Genomic DNA, 19,920 nt, shown 5'->3' on the forward strand with positions numbered 1-19,920 from the left:
ATTAACTAAAAGCATAAGCTGAAAAATAATGATGAATAATGCAATTGGATTGAGAAAAATTTAGATCCCTTACACAATCATTGGCAGATGTAGTTCAACACAACGATGTGTGAAATAATGCTTCCCGAATGACCTATTAAATTTAACCAAAAATCACAGCCAGGCCTAGTGGCCCCCAGTTTGCAGCTGGGTACAGGTCAAATTAACTGATTGCTCTAATTAATTGTAATGTTGTAATGTTATTCTGATGGAGAGTGGTAGAATCAGATAAGTCAAGTAAGGCTCCATTCTTGGCCTCTTTCGCATGTCTGCTTTTGATGAGAATATATTTGGATATAAGTAAGGAACAGCTTGGGAGTGATACTTCCCACAGTCACATAGTAAAGTACTTCAAAGCTCACAGACAAAAATGACTGGGTCTTGGAAGGCGGCACTAAAAGTCATCCAAAAGGAATGCAAGTATCAACAATAACCAGGTGAGGTGTAAAGGCTTATATGTTTAAATTTAAAATTATAAAATCTAACAGAGTGCTTGATTACTGAGAAAATGGCAGAAGAGGATCTGGGCTGAATAAACAAAAATAAATCTAGGTGAAAGATTGAAAGCAATTTAAGTTCCAGCTAATGACACGTGTTCCAAATTTCTAAGTCTACCATTCCAACTATCTTTCTAACACCTGTGATTCTTTTCAGTGAACATTATTTTGCTCAGTCCACATTTGAAATAATACACCATCTGAATTTTTTTCCAGAGGGGAGTTTTAAATGTACATCTTGCCTCACCAGGATGACTCAAGGAAGGTCTTGAGTTTACATCATTGAAAATTGAAAAATATGCAGACACTAAAGCTCTTTCTTAAACATTGCTGTTAAATGTAAATTTCTCACTCCAAGTTCTTTTTAATCCTAGTAATGAAAACAACAGTTATAAGTGTGGTCTAACTAGTGCAATACCCAACCTCAGTACAACATTTTACAGACTTGCACTCTATTGTTGAATTCATGTAACTGATGAATGCATGGAACTGATTATAGAAATATGACTAATACAGCAACAGCATAATAATAAGAAAGAAGATGAATGATATGATGAGAATTCAGCTTAGTGACGTTGGTTAATGACATCTTGGGCCCTCTTCTCAATCTAGTATCCTAGATGACAACTAGTTAAGTTCATCCCGACTAATTGAAATGATTAGCTTGGAGACTTCAGTGGAAATGAATAAGGTGATTTCAAAATACTAATAATATTCAAGACACTGCACAAACATTATTTTCTAAAGACCCATATAAATTGGCTGAATTACTTGTTTCTCACTGTTTTTTCCCCATTCTTTTGACAAAGTGACACTGGCAGTGGATGAGGGCAATGCTATGGATATTGTATATTTGGATTTGCAGAAATCTAGAAAATGTTTGAAACAGTGCTAGAAGGCAAGTTGGTTAACAAATTAGAAATTTTGGGAAATGATGGGTTCTTGGCAGCATGGATTGAAAGCTGGTTAAAAGATAGGAAACAGGGTAGGTACAGATGGGCATTTCTCAGATTGGAGACTAGTTGAAAGTGGTGTTCTCCAGAGATCAGTGTGGAGAGCCCTATTTTTGTTGATTTATCTAGACAGTTTGGGAGATAGCTGTGGAGGGCAAAATCTCCAAATTTGCAAAATGATATTAAGCTAGGGAGAACAGTAAATTGTAAGGATGATGCTAAGCGACTTCAGAGAGACACTCAAGTTGGCCAAAACATGGCAGATGAATTCCAATGCAGAGAAATGAGGGGTAATGCATTTTGGTAGAAGAAACATGGAAGCATAATATAGGCTCAAGTGGTACAACTGTGAAGGGAGTACAAGAGCAGAGCGACCTGAGAGTTCAAGTGCATAGTTCTTTGAAGATGACCAAGTGTGTTGAAACAGTTAAGCAGCCTTTAGGATCCTTGGATTTATAAATAGAGGTATAGAGTATAAAAGCAAGGAAGTGATACCACACCTTTCTAAATCATTGGTCAGATCACATTTGGAATATTATATTTAAATCTGGGTACCTTCTTTGAGGAAGTGCAAAGGAGATTTACTAGAATGACAGCAGGACTGAAAGATTTTAGATACAAAGCAAGATTAGAGAAATTGGGTTTAATCTCTTGGAGCAGAGATGACCAAGAAGTGACCTTACTGAGGTGTTCAAATTATGAACAGTTTTGTCAGGGTAAAGAATATTCTGCTCCTGCTGGGTGGTACTTCAGTATTAATGGGCGGCACGGTGGCACAGTGGTTAGCACTGTTGCCTCACAGCGCCAGAGACCCGGATTCAATTCCCGCCTCAGGCAACTGACTGTGTGGAGTTTGCACATTCTCCCCGTGTCTGCGTGGGTTTCCTCCGGGTGCTCCGGTTTCCTCCCACAGTCCAAAGATGTGCAGGTTAGGTGAATTGGCCATGCTAAATTGCCCGTAGTGTTAGGTGCAGGGGTAAATGTAGGGGAATGGGTCTGGGTGGGTTGCGCTTCGGCGAGTCGGTGTGGACTTGTTGGGCCGCAGGGCCTGTTTCCACATTAAGTAATCTAATCTAATTTCAAGATAGTCAGAAGGGAGCCAAAATGTCAGATGAGGAAAACCATCTTTACTCAATTACTACAATTTAGAACATGTTGCCTGAGAGAGTGGTGGAGACGGATTCCATGTGTGTTTTTAAAAAAAATATACAGCTGGAAATACATTTGAAGTGTGTTGAATTTAGAGGGCCACAGAGACAGAGCTGGAGTGTGGGATGAGCTGGGGATTTCTTTCAGGGACCAGTACAGCCATGAAGGGCTGGATGGCCTCCTTCTGTACTATAAAATTCTAAAATTCTATGATCAATGACTCATCAGAACTGGGAACGAATGTATGCTTATTTACCAGACTACTTCGCCAACATTTGAAGAGATGAGGTAGCGAATAAATTGTTTCATATTGTTGTAGATAGCACGGCCTTCCTCCACTGCTGCTACAATTGTGGAGAAGTTGTCATCAGCTAGTACCATTTCAGAGGCAGATTTTGCGACAGCTGTACCAGATCCCATGGCAATTCCAATCTCTGCCTTCTTCAGAGCAGGAGCATCATTCACACCATCACCAGTCTAATGAGGGGGAAAAGGAACAGGTGAATGCCACACTGGAATATGAAAAAAAAAAATCAGGATTTTATTTTTAAAATTAAAACATTCACCATAAAAACCACAAGTATGAATGACTATTTAAAGGCAGTTTCGAATAGGGACTAAGAACATCAAATACTCAAAAAAAGGGCAAAATATCTGAGCAAACAAGGGACAGAAATATATAGCTTTCATTTGTTTGGTTAGAGACTGTTTTGTGACAGTTAAAAGTAATTTGAGTAAAGGATTCTGTACTGTGTAATAGATCTTAATTTTAAAGAAAATTTTAAACTTAGTTTCACAACATCTTTTTAACTAGTACAAGTCAGCAGTCGACCAACTGCAAGTGGATTCTTGTCCAGATGTTAATTTTAGTTTTAAATTCATGGGACATGGGTGCCATTGGAGAGGCCAGCATTTATTAGCAATTCCAAATTGCCCTCTAGGTGATGGTGGGCTACTTCCTTGAACTGCTGCAGTCCTTGTGGCTGACAGGTGATCAATTAGTAGTTATTGTGTGTCTCAAAGGGTAGATATTTCTTTAGTGCATATAATGAAGTAGAGTGACCAAAAAGATAGATTTGCATTGACATAGCACTTTTCAGCCAATTCTGGAAATATGTCAATCAATTTGCTCACAATATAATCCCACAAATTGGCACATGATATGGCCAGATGAGACATTTTATCATTGTTTATTAAAAGACACTGGGGATAATGGCCCTGCTCTTTTGTAATAGTGGTATGAAATCTTTTACATCCACCCAAAAGAGAAGGCAACACCCTCATTTTAACATCACACCCAGAACAGCGATACCTCTCAGTAATGCACTGAAATGACAGCCTAGATTTTTGGGCTCAAGTCCTGGAGTAGGATCTGAACTGAAGATTCTGACTTAATTGAGAGTTCTACCAACTGAGCCACAATTACATATTAGTTAAGACATCTAAAAATAATTGGAATTTGATACAGAGGGTAAAGAAGGCAACTTAAAACAAGTGGCACAGTATATAAAGTTGGTAAGCAAACTAGTAATTTGACCAAGAAGGGGATAGAATTAAAAATAAATCTAGAATACCAACATTTAAAAAGGATTCAAACTGCATTAATGTAGGAACAAATTATTGCAGATGCTGGAATCTGTACGGAAAACAAAACAAATGCTGAAGATCAGGGGTCAGACAGCATCCATGGAGAGAAAGCAAGCTAATGTTCAGTCTAAATGACTCATCTAGACTCAGTGTTAGCTTGCTTTTTCTCCATGGATGCTGCCTGGCCCACTGCGATCTCCAGCATGTTTTGTTTTCAATGCATTGAATTAATACCTGATATACCTAAACAATAGGACGAGGATATTCCAAACTAGAAACACACTACAAAGAACACTCTATAATGGCCCAGATTTTAGTGGTGAAGGGATGGCACTCTCCATCAATCATAAAGGAAGGTGCCCACAAACAGACTGATCTTTGTGGAGCTGATTTCTACTTGACAGGAAATCAAAAGGATTGCTATGCTTCTCGCACCAATATGTTTTCAAGCAGGGTAAATTGCCAATCACAGGGAGGTGTACTCATTCAACAAACCAGAAAGTATGGGCATTGGATTCTTCATTTTAATTAAAACTTTCAAACAAATGAGGAAAAGACAAGTGCAGAAGTGAATATGTCAAACTTGTGCTCAAGCATTCTCTCCCCTTTCATAGTTCGTCATCCAAGGAGTTATTTGCAAACACTGTCCCAAATTCATGTTCTAGAAAGCCAGTGCAGCGATGTGTTACAACCTTCAGCATTTGGTACAATATTTTGCTCAGTAACTACAAAGTTTCATGTACATTCATTTTGGTGGCAGCTTTTTATCAGTAACATGATATTTTAATCACAATCTAACCATCTGGTTGCAACATTTACAACTAATACAACCCTCCAATGACAAAAGCGTTTTAAAAAATTGAAAAAAAGTTTCCAAAGTAGTCATTTGTGCTGCACAAGTAATCCTGGAATAGGAGATAATTGATACGCTTTAACATTGTGTTTCATATTGCTACTTTCCTATAAGGGAAATGCTGTGAAGAGGTCCTAAAAACTCCCCCACCTAAGTTACTGTATACTAACATTCACCTGAGAATGTTCAGCCCTTATTGGGACAATGCCTCAAAAGGTGGCTAGGCACCCATGTGAATACACACCCTGAAAAAGTTTTTTTTTGTTTGGAGAGTTAAATCTGGATTGGTTGTTATTTTAATAAGTTGGCTTCAGAATTGAGCTCGATCTTTAAATGTTAAAATGGTAACTTTCAGAAGGAACCACTGCTTAATGATAGTGAGTGGGAAGTTTAACCAAATTTCTCTCCCTCGTCCCATGCCACCTAGGTCAACTTTGGCACCCGTGATATGCTCAACATAATTGATGGAGGATCTTCAGTGAAGTCACTGAAAAACTAGCTGAAAAATCAGGAAGCCCACAAACTGATGATTTCACATAACTTTGCTTGTGAATCTGAAGCAGCAATCACACCTTATACATTAAACAAGTATACAACATACATATTCTTGATGAAAGGCTGCTTATGTGTTCAAAGGGACACAGTTTTCACGTAAATATCCAGCAAGGCATAATTAAGACTCGGAGGAACAGCTATTTGTTTGTATGGTAAAATGTCAAGAACATGCAGTTTAATGTGAAAAACATCAGTTGCGAAAGGTCCAGGAAACTAGTTTGTAATAAATCTTTTGCTTTTCAAATCAGCTTCCTTTAAGCAGCTTTCTATTTAAGCTAACGTTAGCCAATTTCAGAAATAACTGAGCCACAAAGTGGTTTATAAAAAGTACAAATCATAATTACTCAAGACAAGAATAATTGGAGAAAAAAAGACTTCAAAAACTAGTGTTCCTACCATAGCTGTGATTTCATCAAAAGCTTGCAAGAATTCCACAATCTTAGACTTGTGAGATGGTTCAACACGAGCAAAGCAGCGGGCAGTCAAACAAGCGTCACGTTGTTCTGCTGGGGGAAGTTCATCAAACTCACGGCCAGTAAAAGCTTTTTTAGTGACATCTTCCCGTTCTGAAAAGATACCAATACGACGGCAAATGGCTACAGCGGTGCCCTTGTTATCACCAGTGATCATGATTACACGAATACCAGCATGTTTGCACATCTTGATTGAAGCAGCTACCTCTGATCGTGGTGGATCAAGCATACCAACGCAGCCAACAAATGTCAGGCCAACCTGGAAAGGATGACAGCATTGTCATTTCCCCAAAACATTCTGCTTTATTAGCAGTCGCATGATGTTCAACAAAAGGCAAAATTTTCGTAAATATGCGTTAAATCTTATACACCAGAATGTACTGGCAGTAAGAATATGGTCTGATGAGTCTGACCATTTGTTTCAATTGCAGTTGTAAGTACTGGGAGCCCTGGATTAATTTTCCCTTAGCAGGTACAGGCCAATATTTACTTTCCCTACTTCGATAACTGTATTTGCTAAGATCAGTTAACATAATACAGACCAAGAAAAAAGTAAAAAAAAACTCTGATGGTCAAAATTTGGGTGAGTGGGGGACCGAGTAACTCTTGCAGAGTGATCACAAACATAACAGACCAAGTGTGCTTGTGTGCTGCGATCATTCTACAATTGATGCGGAGTAATCTCATTAAGTCAACTCCATCCATTTATTAGTGGCTAATGAGCCTATTAGACACAAGTTAAATGTGTGAAATCAGTTCGACGAATCATTTTTAAAATGGAAAAAACAGCAAAGTTAATATGTCTCGCTGGAATAATTTTAGTGTGACTAGCAGATACAATTTTCATGCAGTAAACTATGACATATCACTTGGCATTTTCCTCAAATACCTCTGACATCTTTGAAATGAATTCAACTCAATACCACACTCAAACCAAGGGAAGAAAACATAAGTAGAGATCCTAGTTTTTCAATATGGACTACACACTCTACACCAATAGGATTACACCCATTAACCAAGATCCCATTTGGTCTCGAGGACAGGTGGGTTTGGTACACCCAATGCGAGCAGTAATCCTGTAATCAAAGTAAACAAAGCCAGACAGTTTACCAGACCATGGCACTACTAACATTCCAATAATTGTGTAGATGCAGAGACTACTTAAAAACTAACATCACAATGGCAAAGTGAAGCATGTTTGAGGGGGATGATGGTGGACATATGAAGAGTGCAAGTTGGGGTGAGTATATTCAACCACAAACTAGTTTGAAAAGGGTTCTTGCTTGTGTTATTGTAAAATAGATCAAACAATTCAGACAATGTTTGAACTTATTGCTTGCTGTTTTCTGGAGCCAAATGAGAAGAATCCTAACCCCAGATGATGGGAGTTTAATGACCAATTCAATCAATCAACGGCAGCATCCTGAATTACAGATCTGTTAGCTTGAAAAGGCATACCCAGTTCCAATTATCTATCACCTGGCACATCTCTATGAAGTCATCTGAATCTCAAAGCTATAAATTCAAAATTTTTCCAAAGTAATAGATGACTAATTTTAAAATAGTTTGTCACATACCACCTGGATATTCTAAACACCCAAATCCCAAGGACCTATCAACTGCAAAGTCAAATGTCCTCTTCAGACATCTAGAGTCCTTTCCTCACACATCAATTCCCTTTTGCTACAAATCCATCAAAGTTTGGTACTAAAACCCTCACAGGGGGACAAAGGATCCATAAGACATAGGAGCAGAAATTAGACCATTCAGCCCATACAGTATTGTCTGCCATTCACTCATGATAAGTTTCAACCCAATTCTCCCACTTACTCTGTAACCCTTCATTTCCAAGGGCCTATTTATCTCTGTCTTGAATATACTTGATGACTTGGCCTCCTTGTGGCAAAGTATTCCATAGATTCACCATTTCCTCCTTATTTCTGTTGCCTTCACTCCAAGGCTATGCCCTCAGGTCCTGGTCTCTCCTACCAATAGAATCATCTTCCCAACATCTACTCTTCCCAAGCCATTCAGTATTCTGTAGGTTTCAATTAGATTCCCCCCTCATCCTTCTAACCTCCACTGAGTAGAAACCTAGAGTCCTCAACCATACCCTCATGTTAAGCTTTTCATTCCTAGGACCATTCTCATGAACCTCCTCAGTACGTGCTCGATGACCAGTACATCCTTCCTGAGATATGGGGCCCAAAACTGCGTACAATATTCTAAATCTGGTCTGACCAGACAGTTTAGATTAGATTAGATTACTTACAGTGTGGAAACAGGCCCTTCGGCCCAACAAGTCCACACCGACCCGCCGAAGCGCAACCCACCCATACCCCTACCCCTACATTTACCCCTTACCTAACACTACAGGCAGTTTAGTATGGCCAATTCACCTAACCTGCACATCTTTGGACTGTGGGAGGAAACCGGAGCACCCGGAGGAAACCCACGCAGACACGGGGAGTGTGTGCAAACTCCACAGTCAGTCAGTCGCCTGAGGCGGGAAATGAACCCGGATCTCTGGCGCTGAGAGGCAGCAGTGCTAACCACTGTGCTACCGTGCCGCCTCAAAAGTATATCCTATCTTTTATATTCAAGTCCTCAAAATAAATGCCATCATTGCAATTGCCTTCCTAACCACTGACTCAACCTGCAAGTTTACCTTGAGAGAATCCTGGACTAGAACTCCCAAGTCTCTTTGCACTTCAAACTTCTGAATTTTTTCCCCATTTAGAAAATAGTCCATGCTTCTAGTCTTCCTACCAAAGTGCATGATCTCAACTTCCTGGGAGGGTCCTAGAGGACTGGAAAATTACTAACGTGACGATCCTGTTTAAAAAGGGAGTAAAGCAAAAGACAGAAAATTACAGACTGATTAGCCTAACCTCTGTCATGGGTAAGATCCTGGAATCCATTGTGAAAGATAAGATTTATTGTACTCCACATGCCACATTTTTTGCCCACTCTCATAGCTTATCAAAATCTTTCTGCAGCCTCCCTGGCCTCTTCAATACTACCTGTCCCTCTACCTAACTTTGTATCATCTACAAATATAGCCAGAATGCCACTGGTTCCTTCATCTAGATCATTAATTGTATGAAGTGAAAAGCTGTGGTCCCAACACAGCCATGTGGAACACCACTGGTCACTCACTGCCATCCCCACATTTTATCCCCACTCTGCTAGACAGCCAAGCTTCTATCCATGCTAGCAGCTTGCCTCGGATACCATGGGCCCTTATGTTACTCAGTAGCCTCCTGTGTGGCACCTTGTCAAAGGCCTTCTTGAAGTTCAGGTAGATAATATCCATTGGCTCTGCTGAGTATAACCTGCTCGATACTTCCCTTAAAGCATTCTAGCAGATTTGTTAGGCATGACCTCTCCTTGAGGAAACCATGCTGACTTTGCCCTATTTTACCATACATTTCCAAGTATTCAAATCTTATCCTTCACAATGGATTCCAGATCTTACCCATGACAGAGGTTAGGCTAATCAGTCTGTCATTTTGTTTTTTGCCCTACTCCCTTTTTAAACAGTACCGTCACATTCGTAATTTTCCAGTCCTCTATAATGCTCCCTGACTCTAGTGATTCCTGAAAGATCACTATTAATGCCTCCACTATCTCTTCAACTATCTCTCTTACAATTGTGATGTAGTCCATCTGGTCCAGTTTATTTATCCACCTTTAGGCCATTCAGCTTTCCTAGCACCTTCTTCTTGGTAGTGGCCACCATACTTAGCTCTGCCCCCTCACTCTCCAATTTTTGGGATATTACTATGTCTTCCACTGTGAAGACTAACGCTAAGTAATAATTCAATTACTTAGCCATTTCCTTCTTCCGCATTCATTCTCTCCAGTGAGATTTTCCAGAGGCCCAGATGTCCACTTTTGCCCTTTATCTAAAAAAATTCTTACAGACTTGCTCTATATTACTGCTCTAGTTTACCCTCTATTTAATCTTCTCCCTCCTTATATTTTTCTGTTGCCCTCTGTAACCTCCCCATTCCTCTGGTTTCCCACTGCTCTTCACCACGTTATATGCTTTGTCTTTTGCTTTTATGCTATCCTTGACTTCCCTAGTCAGCCATGGTTGCCTCAGCCTCCCTGTACTATGCTTCTTTTTCCTCAGAAGTGAATCTCTGCCGTGTCTTCTGAATTATTCCTACCATTGTTATTCCACTTCTTTTCTGCTAGACTCCTCTCCCAGTCAAATTCTATCCAGCTCCTCACTCATACCTCTGTAGTTGCCTTTATTCAGTTATAATAGCCTTACCTCTGATTCCATCTTCTCCCTCTCAAATTAAAGAGTAAATTCAAACATATTGTGATCACTGCCTCCTAAAGGTTTGATCCTTCTGTTATGCAGCTGGGATATCTAATATAGAGGAGAATTGTGAGGATGTGTCTTCTGCAAGCATCATGTTTCAGGACTTCGCAATTATTGAATGAAGCAGAGGAAAACTAAAGAGCTGTGCACTTTTCCAGTGTGGTTTCAAAGACCAGTATCCAGGCTAAAGTTGACATTTAGCAAAAAACACTTGGTAGCAACTTAATGCAAATAGGACAGCTGTTCATTACATCTCCAAATCATATCTTGTAATCTATATATAGTAACATCCATGCTACATACACCAGGCAAAAACTACCTCCAGCAAGAGAATTTAACCATTGTTCCTTGAAATTCGATTGTGTTACCATTACTGAGTCCTTATCAACATCCTAGGGGTTGCCATTGTTGAGAAATTGAACAGGACTAGCCATAGAGATATAGCAACTGCAAGTGCAGGTCAAAGGTTTGGAATACTGCAGGAAATCATCACCTTCTGATTTCCCAAAGCCTGCCGACCATCTATCTACAAGGCACAAGTCAGCAGTGTAATGGAACACCCCATTTGCTCCAACAAAAAACTTAGGAAGCTTGACACCTTCCAGGACAAAGCAGGCCTCTTGGTTGGCACCACATCCACAAGCATCCACTCCCTCCACCACCGATACTCCATAGTAGCAGTATGCATGGCAGATACTCAAAAATCTTTAGGTAGCATCTTACAAATCCATGCCCACTACCATCTCAAAGGACAAGCTACAGATATTTGGGAAAACCACTACTTGCAAGCCACTCAACATTCTGACTTGGTAATATATCACTGTTCCTTTAGATTTGCTGGGTCAAAATCTAGGAATTTCCTCCCTAACAGTATTGTACCGAAAGCACATTGACTGCAGTGGTTCACGGTGCAAGTTATTTAAAAGCAACTGGAGATGGACAATAAATACTGGGCCAGCTTGTGATGTCCACATCTCATGCATGAATAATAAAATACTAGAACTGTACAAATCCATAACCACTGACAATCGACTCTCACTGGCTCGCCAACTGTTCCATTTAATTATCAAAGCTCAGTAGATTCTTTGACAAGATACAAATAGCACAATATCATTTACAAAAGATTGTATAATGCATTTGTAAATAAAGGTGTTGGAATTCTTTCAGGAAGGTTTGGAAGAGACAGTAATGAATGCTTGAAAAGAATGGATGAGAGACTTTACTGTATGATAGCTCTCTCCTATGTGCAACTTGGATATGATTAATTGTCATTTCATTAAACATAATGGACAATATTTACTTTTTAGTTGTAGTTACCAGCGCAAAGTTTACAGCCACACATTAAAGTCCTTTCTGATGCCAATACTAACTTCATAATTAATGAAATTTGATGACTCTTCCAAGTTCATGTCTTCTTTTCTGACTGGATTATCAAGAGTAGCCAGTGCCAAGCAACGAAGTGTGTCCCTCCCAGTACCCCATTCTTTGACAACAGACAAAATCTTCTCTTTGACCGACACCGAGAGGGGCACTTTACTGGCTCCAATGCGAACATATGAGCATCTATCAATCACTCCCTCAGGGGCACCCTGTTGGGGGGGGAAAAAAGCAGAACAGTTACTGTATTCTTAGTACAACATAGGACCCCTTGGGTCCTACCATTCTCTGATACTTTGACAGCTTGCTCTCTGATAACAGATTTGCTTCTGCTAACCATTTCAGAGCAAGGATTTGACGTGCTCAATGCAACATTAACTTTGAACTGACAGAATTAAATGATTATTAGTAGGTAATGGTCATGAGCCCAAAACAGACTCCGACAAGTTTGCTCAAAACCATCACTGGGATGGTACAAGGCTTCAGCATGGCACTACTTGTAAATATGGTGGCCAATTTATCTGTCAAAATATAAAACATTTACTGAAATGTCAAACTACATTGGTGGGCGGCACGGTGGCACAGTGGTTAGCACTGCTGCCTCACAGCGCTAGAGACCCGGGTTCAATTCCCACCTCAGGCGACTGACTGTGTGGAGTTTGCACGTTCTCCCAGTGTCTGCGTGGGTTTCCTCCGGGTGCTCCAGATTCCTCCCACAATCCAAAGATGTGCAGGTCAGGTGAATTGGCCATGCTAAATTGCCCGTAGTGTTAGGTAAGGAGTAAATGTAGGGGTATGGGTGGTTGCGCTTCGGCGGGTCGGTGTGGACTTGTTGGGCCGAAGGGCCTGTTTCCACACTGTAATGTAATCTAAAAAATCTAATCTACAAAACGATCAACAGTATCTGAGGGGCATATAGTAAAATGTACTAATATTTTACCTTAACAAACATCTTGTTGCCAATAGATGAACGAGTGGGTTTGTTAGGGGAACAGTACACAGACATCGATTTCCTGTCTCTGGAGAACTCCAGAGTGAACTCTTTCTTCATTAGTTGTTTGATGACCTAGAGAAACAGAAAATATATTTTAAGCTAAATTTTCTATTTAACTTTTTCCTGTCAGTAAAAGCAAACTGCTTACAAGTTAAAAAAAACTTACAGTGCAGCAGGCATTGGCACGCTCAATCTTAGATAGATTTTTCACATCTGTATCAAACACATTCATTTTTTCAGCCAAGCAACAAAGGGCAGTCTCTGTTGCTTCTCCAACCTTCTCAAACGCTCCTTTGGTCTGAAAATTATAGGCAAAATGAATTAGCATTGATAGTAAAACCACAGTAAATAATTTCTGACATTACTAAACATGACAACTAGAGTCCTCTTCCACGGTTACAGTAATTTTGATTTGGGGAAAGAAATATTAGATTTTGAACTATAATGTAGAACAATTACTATTGTTTCAATCTGGCAGGGAAATGTTTTAACTTGAGAGATTTAGTGTTCAGTTTTAAATACCAGGGAGTTACATTTCAATCTCACAATGAAATATTCAAGTATTGACTGCAAAGAGGGTTTTAAGTTTTGCCAGACTTTAAGGGTGGAAACCTTCATATTCCCCATCACCAGTATTTTATTCTTTATTTCAAAAGCAACCTTAAGATTTAAATATAGACAAAGATGATGAAATCTATAAATCATGACAGATAGACCAATCAAGTAGCAATTACCCAATATGCTACCAGACTAGTCAGCTAGGCATGACAATAACTTGAGACTTAAACAAACAAACAAGTTTTCTGCAACTTCAGGACAAAAAAATCCTCAACTTTCCTTCTCCCCTTAAAACAGAATCTGACCCAGTGTAATACCCCCCATTAGATGATAGATATCAACACTAATATGTCCTGTTGTGTCCATTACCATCACTACTGTCTTCCTTTGTACCATATCATCCATAACCCATCTACTTCTTGCATACGGTCTCTCTCCCAATTCCATTTTACTCTTTATGAAACTTCAGTCTTTCAGTGCTGAAATGACCTCTACTCACATGTACAGTCATGGGAAGTTAAATGTGTAATTCAATGTTAGATTCATACCTCATTATAATCCAAAGAAGAATCATTGCAAAGTGCACAGATAGTTGCCAGTTCAACAAGGCCATCATAGTCAGAACATTTCACTACTTTGTTATCCAATTCTCTGTAAAACAAAAGTTAAATTTAACTAGGATTTCCAGGCCAGACTATTCTACTGAATTAGTGAACTGTATGCAGCCACAGCAGTGTTAGTGGCAACAGCCTCAAACCAGATTCAGGTTTTGCAAATTTGAATTTTTATTTTGGAAACCACCACATCCAAATTAAAAGCATTTGAGATTTGCAAACAATTATTCATCCTGGGGGATCCTTTTACAGTTGCAGTGTGTAAGATCCAACTGATGTGCTCCATTGCTCAATTTCAACTCAAGACAGGAACTAAATAACAGCATTGCCTGTACAGGCACTTACACTGCAGTGCTGCTGAAGTTTTAGAAGTCACACCCATTCCAGATAATGAAATGCAAAATATGCCCCAGTTATCCAAGATCACTTGGTGCAATATCAGACACTTTTGGCAACAATGTGACCGAGTTGCTGTGGTTTTGTTGCCCCATTAGCACCATTCTGACGCTATTTAAAGGCAAGGGTTTAAATACAGGCACACATTTACACAAATGTAAGTCAGAAATTAAAAAAAACCTGGCACTTTCATTTGAAAGATAAAAACATTAATATTTTTCAAAGAAACTTATTTTTCCAAAGTCAGCATTATATTGATCACCATACTACTCAATGTGTGACAGCATTTAAAAACTAAAACAAGCCATTAAAGCAATGCAGATTCCTGCTTAGCTGTTTCCCTCATTAATAACGAAAAAATGCTCTTGGTGTGCTTGGTAAAGAATTTTACTTGCATTGGTAACTAAAGTTCACGTGACCAGAATTATTTCATTCCAACTGTATTCTAAGAGAGCAGATTGAACATTTTGCTAATATTTAGGTTTTCATTCCTGAAAATTAACTTTTACTGTATTTATTCAAAATTACAGAAACAGGAAATTCAGTTACGTAAGTTTTAAATAGTTAATTAATTTAGAAAGAACAAATACAATAGAGATAATAAAAACAAAGACAAAGACATTGTTTCATGTAAAAGTGTGAATGACATTATAAAACATTGGTTAGGCCACAGACTGAATACTAAATGTGGCAACCAGAACTGCACAATTAGGAAGGACATGATAGCATTGGGAAGGGTGCAGAGGAGATTCATCAGGATGTTGCCTGGGATGAAAGTCCCAGTCACGAAGCAAGACTGGATAGGCTGGGTTTGTTTTCCCTGGAGCAGTGGAGACTGACGGAATTTGATCGAGGCATACAAAAATATAAGAGGCATTGACCGTGTATATCATGAGAATTTATTTGCAATAGCAGACATGTCTCAGACCAAATGGCAAATGTGTAATGTGGTTTAGGGTGATAGGACAAAAAGTTTCACCCAGAGGGTGGTGGAAATATGGAATGCACTGCCTGTGAGGGTGGCAGAGGCAGGCACTCTCACAACATTTAAGCAGCATTTGGATTAGTACTTAAAATACCAGGGTATTGCAGGCTATGAAACAAGTGCAGGTAAAAGATTAGTATATTTTAGTTTTGTTGGTCAGCAAAGACATGGCAGCCAAGGGCTTGTTTCTGTGTTGTATGATTCAGTTAGCATCAAGTCTGGAAGAGGTTCAGGAAGGGAAATTTACCTGAGCTCTTCTTCATTGTTCCCTTACATACAAATGGTAATAAAATTTTACATGTAGTAGGTTGGGATACTCTTTCAGGTACAAAGCACAAATTACTCTCAATTTCCTTTTTCTGCATATATATTAACAGCCATAGGTTTCATACCTCTCAGTCATAAGGCTGTGGATTCAAGCCCTGTTCCAGAGACTTAAGCACAAGATTAGATTAACATTTCATTGCATGATGGAGAGAATGCTGCAGACAGGCTTCCTTCAGATGCAACATTATAGCAAGATACTGGCCCCTTCAGTGGGTGCAAAATAATCACAGCATACCCCTTTCGCAAAAAGGGTGATCTTCTGATGTTTTAGTTTAGTTATCGCCAAACTAACATTATAATTTCAAAATTATTTTCTTGCCATTATCTGTGATGTTTGTAGGACTTATAAAGTTGTTTATTCCTAGTCAGCAGAAGCTTAATGGCTAAACTGCAAGTAACTCATTGTTTTGCTTTGGGATTTCTGAACCATGCAAAATATATTAATGTAAGTTACTGCTTTTATATATTTCAACTTTTTTGGGGGTTAGGGTTTCATGTGACACTAGCAGTGTGGAATTAACAGCACCTTCATTTCATGACCAGCTTCTTCTGCTTAGAAATTTCTAAATTATTACCTGACAAAAATCTTCTCACACAACCTTAGTACAAAGTTGTTGGTTTATTCTTGAACATTTCCCAATAAATAATCAAATAGGCCTGCAAAAATCTCAAACAAAGTTTTAAGGGACAAGATTCTGGTGTAAAAAGGTTGGGAAGGTAGGCCTTGAGTAACAGCATCTTCTGAATAATATTTGACAACTTCATTTATTTATAATTTGTTCCCACCCCAAATATCCAAAGTTATTGCCTTTAATATGATTAGCTTCAAGATTAAGTCATTCTCTGACAAATGACAGAAGTCTAGAGGCAAATCCAAATACTTTGATTAAATAAAGGTTATCTATCAAAATTAGTTATCTTGTTGGATTAGGGCCAAACATCATAAGGGAGTGCTAGATTTCAAAAAGGGCACACAAACTTGGGATCTAGGTATTTGTTTACCCAAATAAGTATACAATATTGAAAAAAATAGTTTGATTACTATTTGAACATTGTTGAAATCAGATTTTAACCAAGGTCCAATGGATATAGGAGGAATTTATCCATATTACACTCGCCACATTTTGAATTTGAGTGTAGGTATTGAACATGTTTCATTTATAAAGCCTGAAAAAGAGTTTTTGAATTCTATCGTCAAAAACGAGGTAGGACACAAAAAAAAACTAGGTCACAGATCTTTGTAACCATACAAATATATGTGGTCATGTCCTAATCCTGCCATTTCTATTACCTTCTGATGGACAGTTCACTACTGGAGATGTTGCATCCCTGTTTAAGTCTCTATTTGCATTAGCATTGCACGCTGTTATTCGTTATCAGGTTCACCCACTACATCCTCTTGGGAAAGAAAAAGAGCAAAAATTGTTTTCATTTCCTTCTCTTCACCCTCCCCTGCAGAAAGAGGCACTAGATTAATGGTAATTGCATTGTGCAATTGTGATCAATTTTCCCAAGTGCCCAACATCAATATAGTCTAAAAAGTGTTATTTTTTGGTTTTATTATCCATGGCATGTAGGAACAAAAATCTAATTTGATTATAGTGGAAGCATTTTCTTGGAAAATTGGTGTATACTAAATGCATTCACACACTTCAAAACCTAGGGTAGATTACAGTGCACAGACAACTGGCCCATACTTTTAAAATGAGCTGAACATGTTCAAGTTCCAGGTTGAAAAAATAAGTTTGAAAATGAATGAGTACGTGTACTTACACTTGTCCCTCAGGACTATAGGTGGAGCCACTTACTGAAAACTCATTCAGAAAACACTGTTCACCTTCAACTTTGTCAACAATGAACATCTAGGAAAATGACACAAAGCAATGGACAGTTTAAATGAAGAATAGCATATCAACTGTTGATCAAATCAAAATGACTAGAAAGATTTATTCCTCAATGATGACAAAACGCATTACCTGACACAAAGCTCCTTTTACAGAACAAGATTTTACTGATTGTTAAAGAACATTGGATCAGCATTTAGCTCTCTTGCTGCATGCACAAGTCTTTTTTCTGGAAATAGTTTTAAAGAATTGAGATACATGTACATGAAGCCCTAGATAATCTAATACATGCAAAGATTTTAGTCTATGGAAGTGCCTCATGAGATCAGAGAAAGCAGTGAGAATCTTACTGTCTAGGTCAAAAGATTCTTTACACCAAGCTGGAGTAGAGAAATCGTACTCCCTCAGGAGTCCATTTTTAGTCCATGAGACAAACAATCAGGTTACTTTAGCAGCCAATTTTGACCGTATGACAGCTCACATAAATCTTGCACATATCCTACAAGCTGAAGATGACACAAAGGACAAATAAACTAATTTAAACTCTTTCAACAGTTTCAAGATCTGTCTGTAGTTAGTGACTTGAGATTAAGTTTGTGCTAAAGAATAACTTTTTAAAAAATGTTTCAGGTTAATTACCACCAAATAACTTGGCAAGATGCTACATTTTTAATGCAAGCACACATTAATAAACCCAAACAAAATGATGCAGACACACCACAGTCTAAGTAAAAGCCAACTAAATCTATTTCTAATGTAAAAATTCTAATCATAAAACAGATAATTAATTTTGATAAACATTTAAAATACATTTCATCATCGATTTGATTCATTGGCATTTTGCCATTCGAGTTGCACTCTCCAGAGGATGTTGCATAAATTCCCACTTGCAATGTCAATTGAAGGACAAAGGGACTATAATATTAATAAGAAGTGCAGACTGGGACAATTATTTTTCAGGAAAATAGAACTTTGCTTCAGAAAGATGAAAAGAATTCCACGCTCTGAGTTTAATTCTCTCACTTCCCATCCTTCCATTCCACCAAATATTAAAGAGGCCAACAGTGCAGAGACAATCCCGCACTTTTAAGTTGCTTTAAAAAAAAAATGTAAAAATAATCCAAAATGTGCTGTAAAAACACGTACCCGGCAGACAGACATCTGATTTGTAGTGAGAGTACCAGTTTTATCAGAACAGATAACAGAAGTGCAACCCAACGTTTCAACAGAGGGCAAACTCCGCACTATAGCATTCTTCTTTGCCATTCGCCTCGTGCCGAGGGCCAGGCAGGTAGTAATAACAGCTGGCAAACCCTCTGGAATAGCAGCAACAGCTAGAGCAACTGCAATCTTAAAATAATAAATGGCACCACGGATCCAGGAGCCACCATGTACAGGGTCATTGAAGTGGCCAATGTTTATGATCCAGACAGCAATACAGATGAGTGAAATAACTTTGGAGAGCTGTTCACCAAACTCATCAAGCTTCTGTTGAAGTGGAGTCCTCTCTTGTTCAGTTGCTGCCATTTCATCACGAATTTTTCCAATTTCTGTGTTTGTACCAGTGGCAACAACAACTCCAACTGCCCTTCCAGCTGCAACATTTGTACCCTGCAAGAGAAAAAGCAGTACATTTACCTCAAAATGGGGAGTTAGCAACTTCTACCTTAGATTAGATTACCTACAGTGTGGAAACAATCCCTTCGGCCCAACAAGTCCACACCGACCCTCTGAAGAGTAACCCACCCAGATCCATTTCCCTCTGACTAATGCACCTAACACTATGGACAGTTTTAGAATGGCCAATTCACCTGGCCTGCACATCTTTGGATTGTGGGAGGAAACCAGAGCATCCAGAGGAAACCCACGCAGACACTGGGAGAATGTGTGGAGTTTACACGGACAGTCCTATATTAACAGAACAGCTAATTACTAAACAAACTAGAAATACACAGCAGTTTAATCAGTAATCAAGAGAAAATTCACAAAGGTGATATTGGTGTCATGGTAATGTTCACCAGATTAATAATCCAAATAGCCTGAGGAGATTCATGGATTCAAATCCTACCACAGCAGCTGGCAAAATTTAAATTCACATAATAGATCTAGAAAAGTCACTTAGTTTCAGTAAGTGACTATGAAACTAAAGCACTGAGCTCACTAACATGAAGTGAAAAATCTACTATCCGTACCAAGTGTGGCCTACATGTGAGCCCAGACTGACAGCAAGAGAACTCTAAACCGACGTCTGTAATGGCCCAAGTCCCTCAGTTTGACTTTATTATATGATAAGTTACAAATGATAGCCTTTCCAGTGACAACCACATTCCATTAACAAATAAAAACTTTCCTTTGTGTTTGTACTTGTTATATCTATTCATTC

General features: G+C 38.8%; 1 protein-coding gene across 2 annotated transcripts in view; it reads right to left on the bottom strand.

Moving 5' to 3' along the window:
* LOC122562666 (sarcoplasmic/endoplasmic reticulum calcium ATPase 2) overlaps positions 1–19,920 on the bottom strand; it is a 93,175-nt gene that overhangs the window by 14,087 nt on the left and 59,168 nt on the right. For both annotated transcript variants that reach the window (XR_006315385.1, XM_043715703.1), the window contains exons 8-15: positions 18,684–19,148; positions 17,467–17,555; positions 13,920–14,022; positions 12,980–13,111; positions 12,760–12,885; positions 11,813–12,031; positions 6,030–6,365; positions 2,895–3,115 (exon numbers count right to left, since the gene is read on the bottom strand). Coding sequence is in view for 1 of the 2 variants with exons in the window: in XM_043715703.1 (XP_043571638.1) it covers positions 2,895–3,115; positions 6,030–6,365; positions 11,813–12,031; positions 12,760–12,885; positions 12,980–13,111; positions 13,920–14,022; positions 17,467–17,555; positions 18,684–19,148 (1,691 nt within the window). In the remaining variant the exon portion in view is untranslated. The remainder of the gene's footprint in view (positions 1–2,894; positions 3,116–6,029; positions 6,366–11,812; positions 12,032–12,759; positions 12,886–12,979; positions 13,112–13,919; positions 14,023–17,466; positions 17,556–18,683; positions 19,149–19,920) is intronic.

Source organism: Chiloscyllium plagiosum, chromosome 25, assembly GCF_004010195.1.
Source record: "Chiloscyllium plagiosum isolate BGI_BamShark_2017 chromosome 25, ASM401019v2, whole genome shotgun sequence".
Taxonomy (NCBI): domain Eukaryota; kingdom Metazoa; phylum Chordata; class Chondrichthyes; order Orectolobiformes; family Hemiscylliidae; genus Chiloscyllium; species Chiloscyllium plagiosum.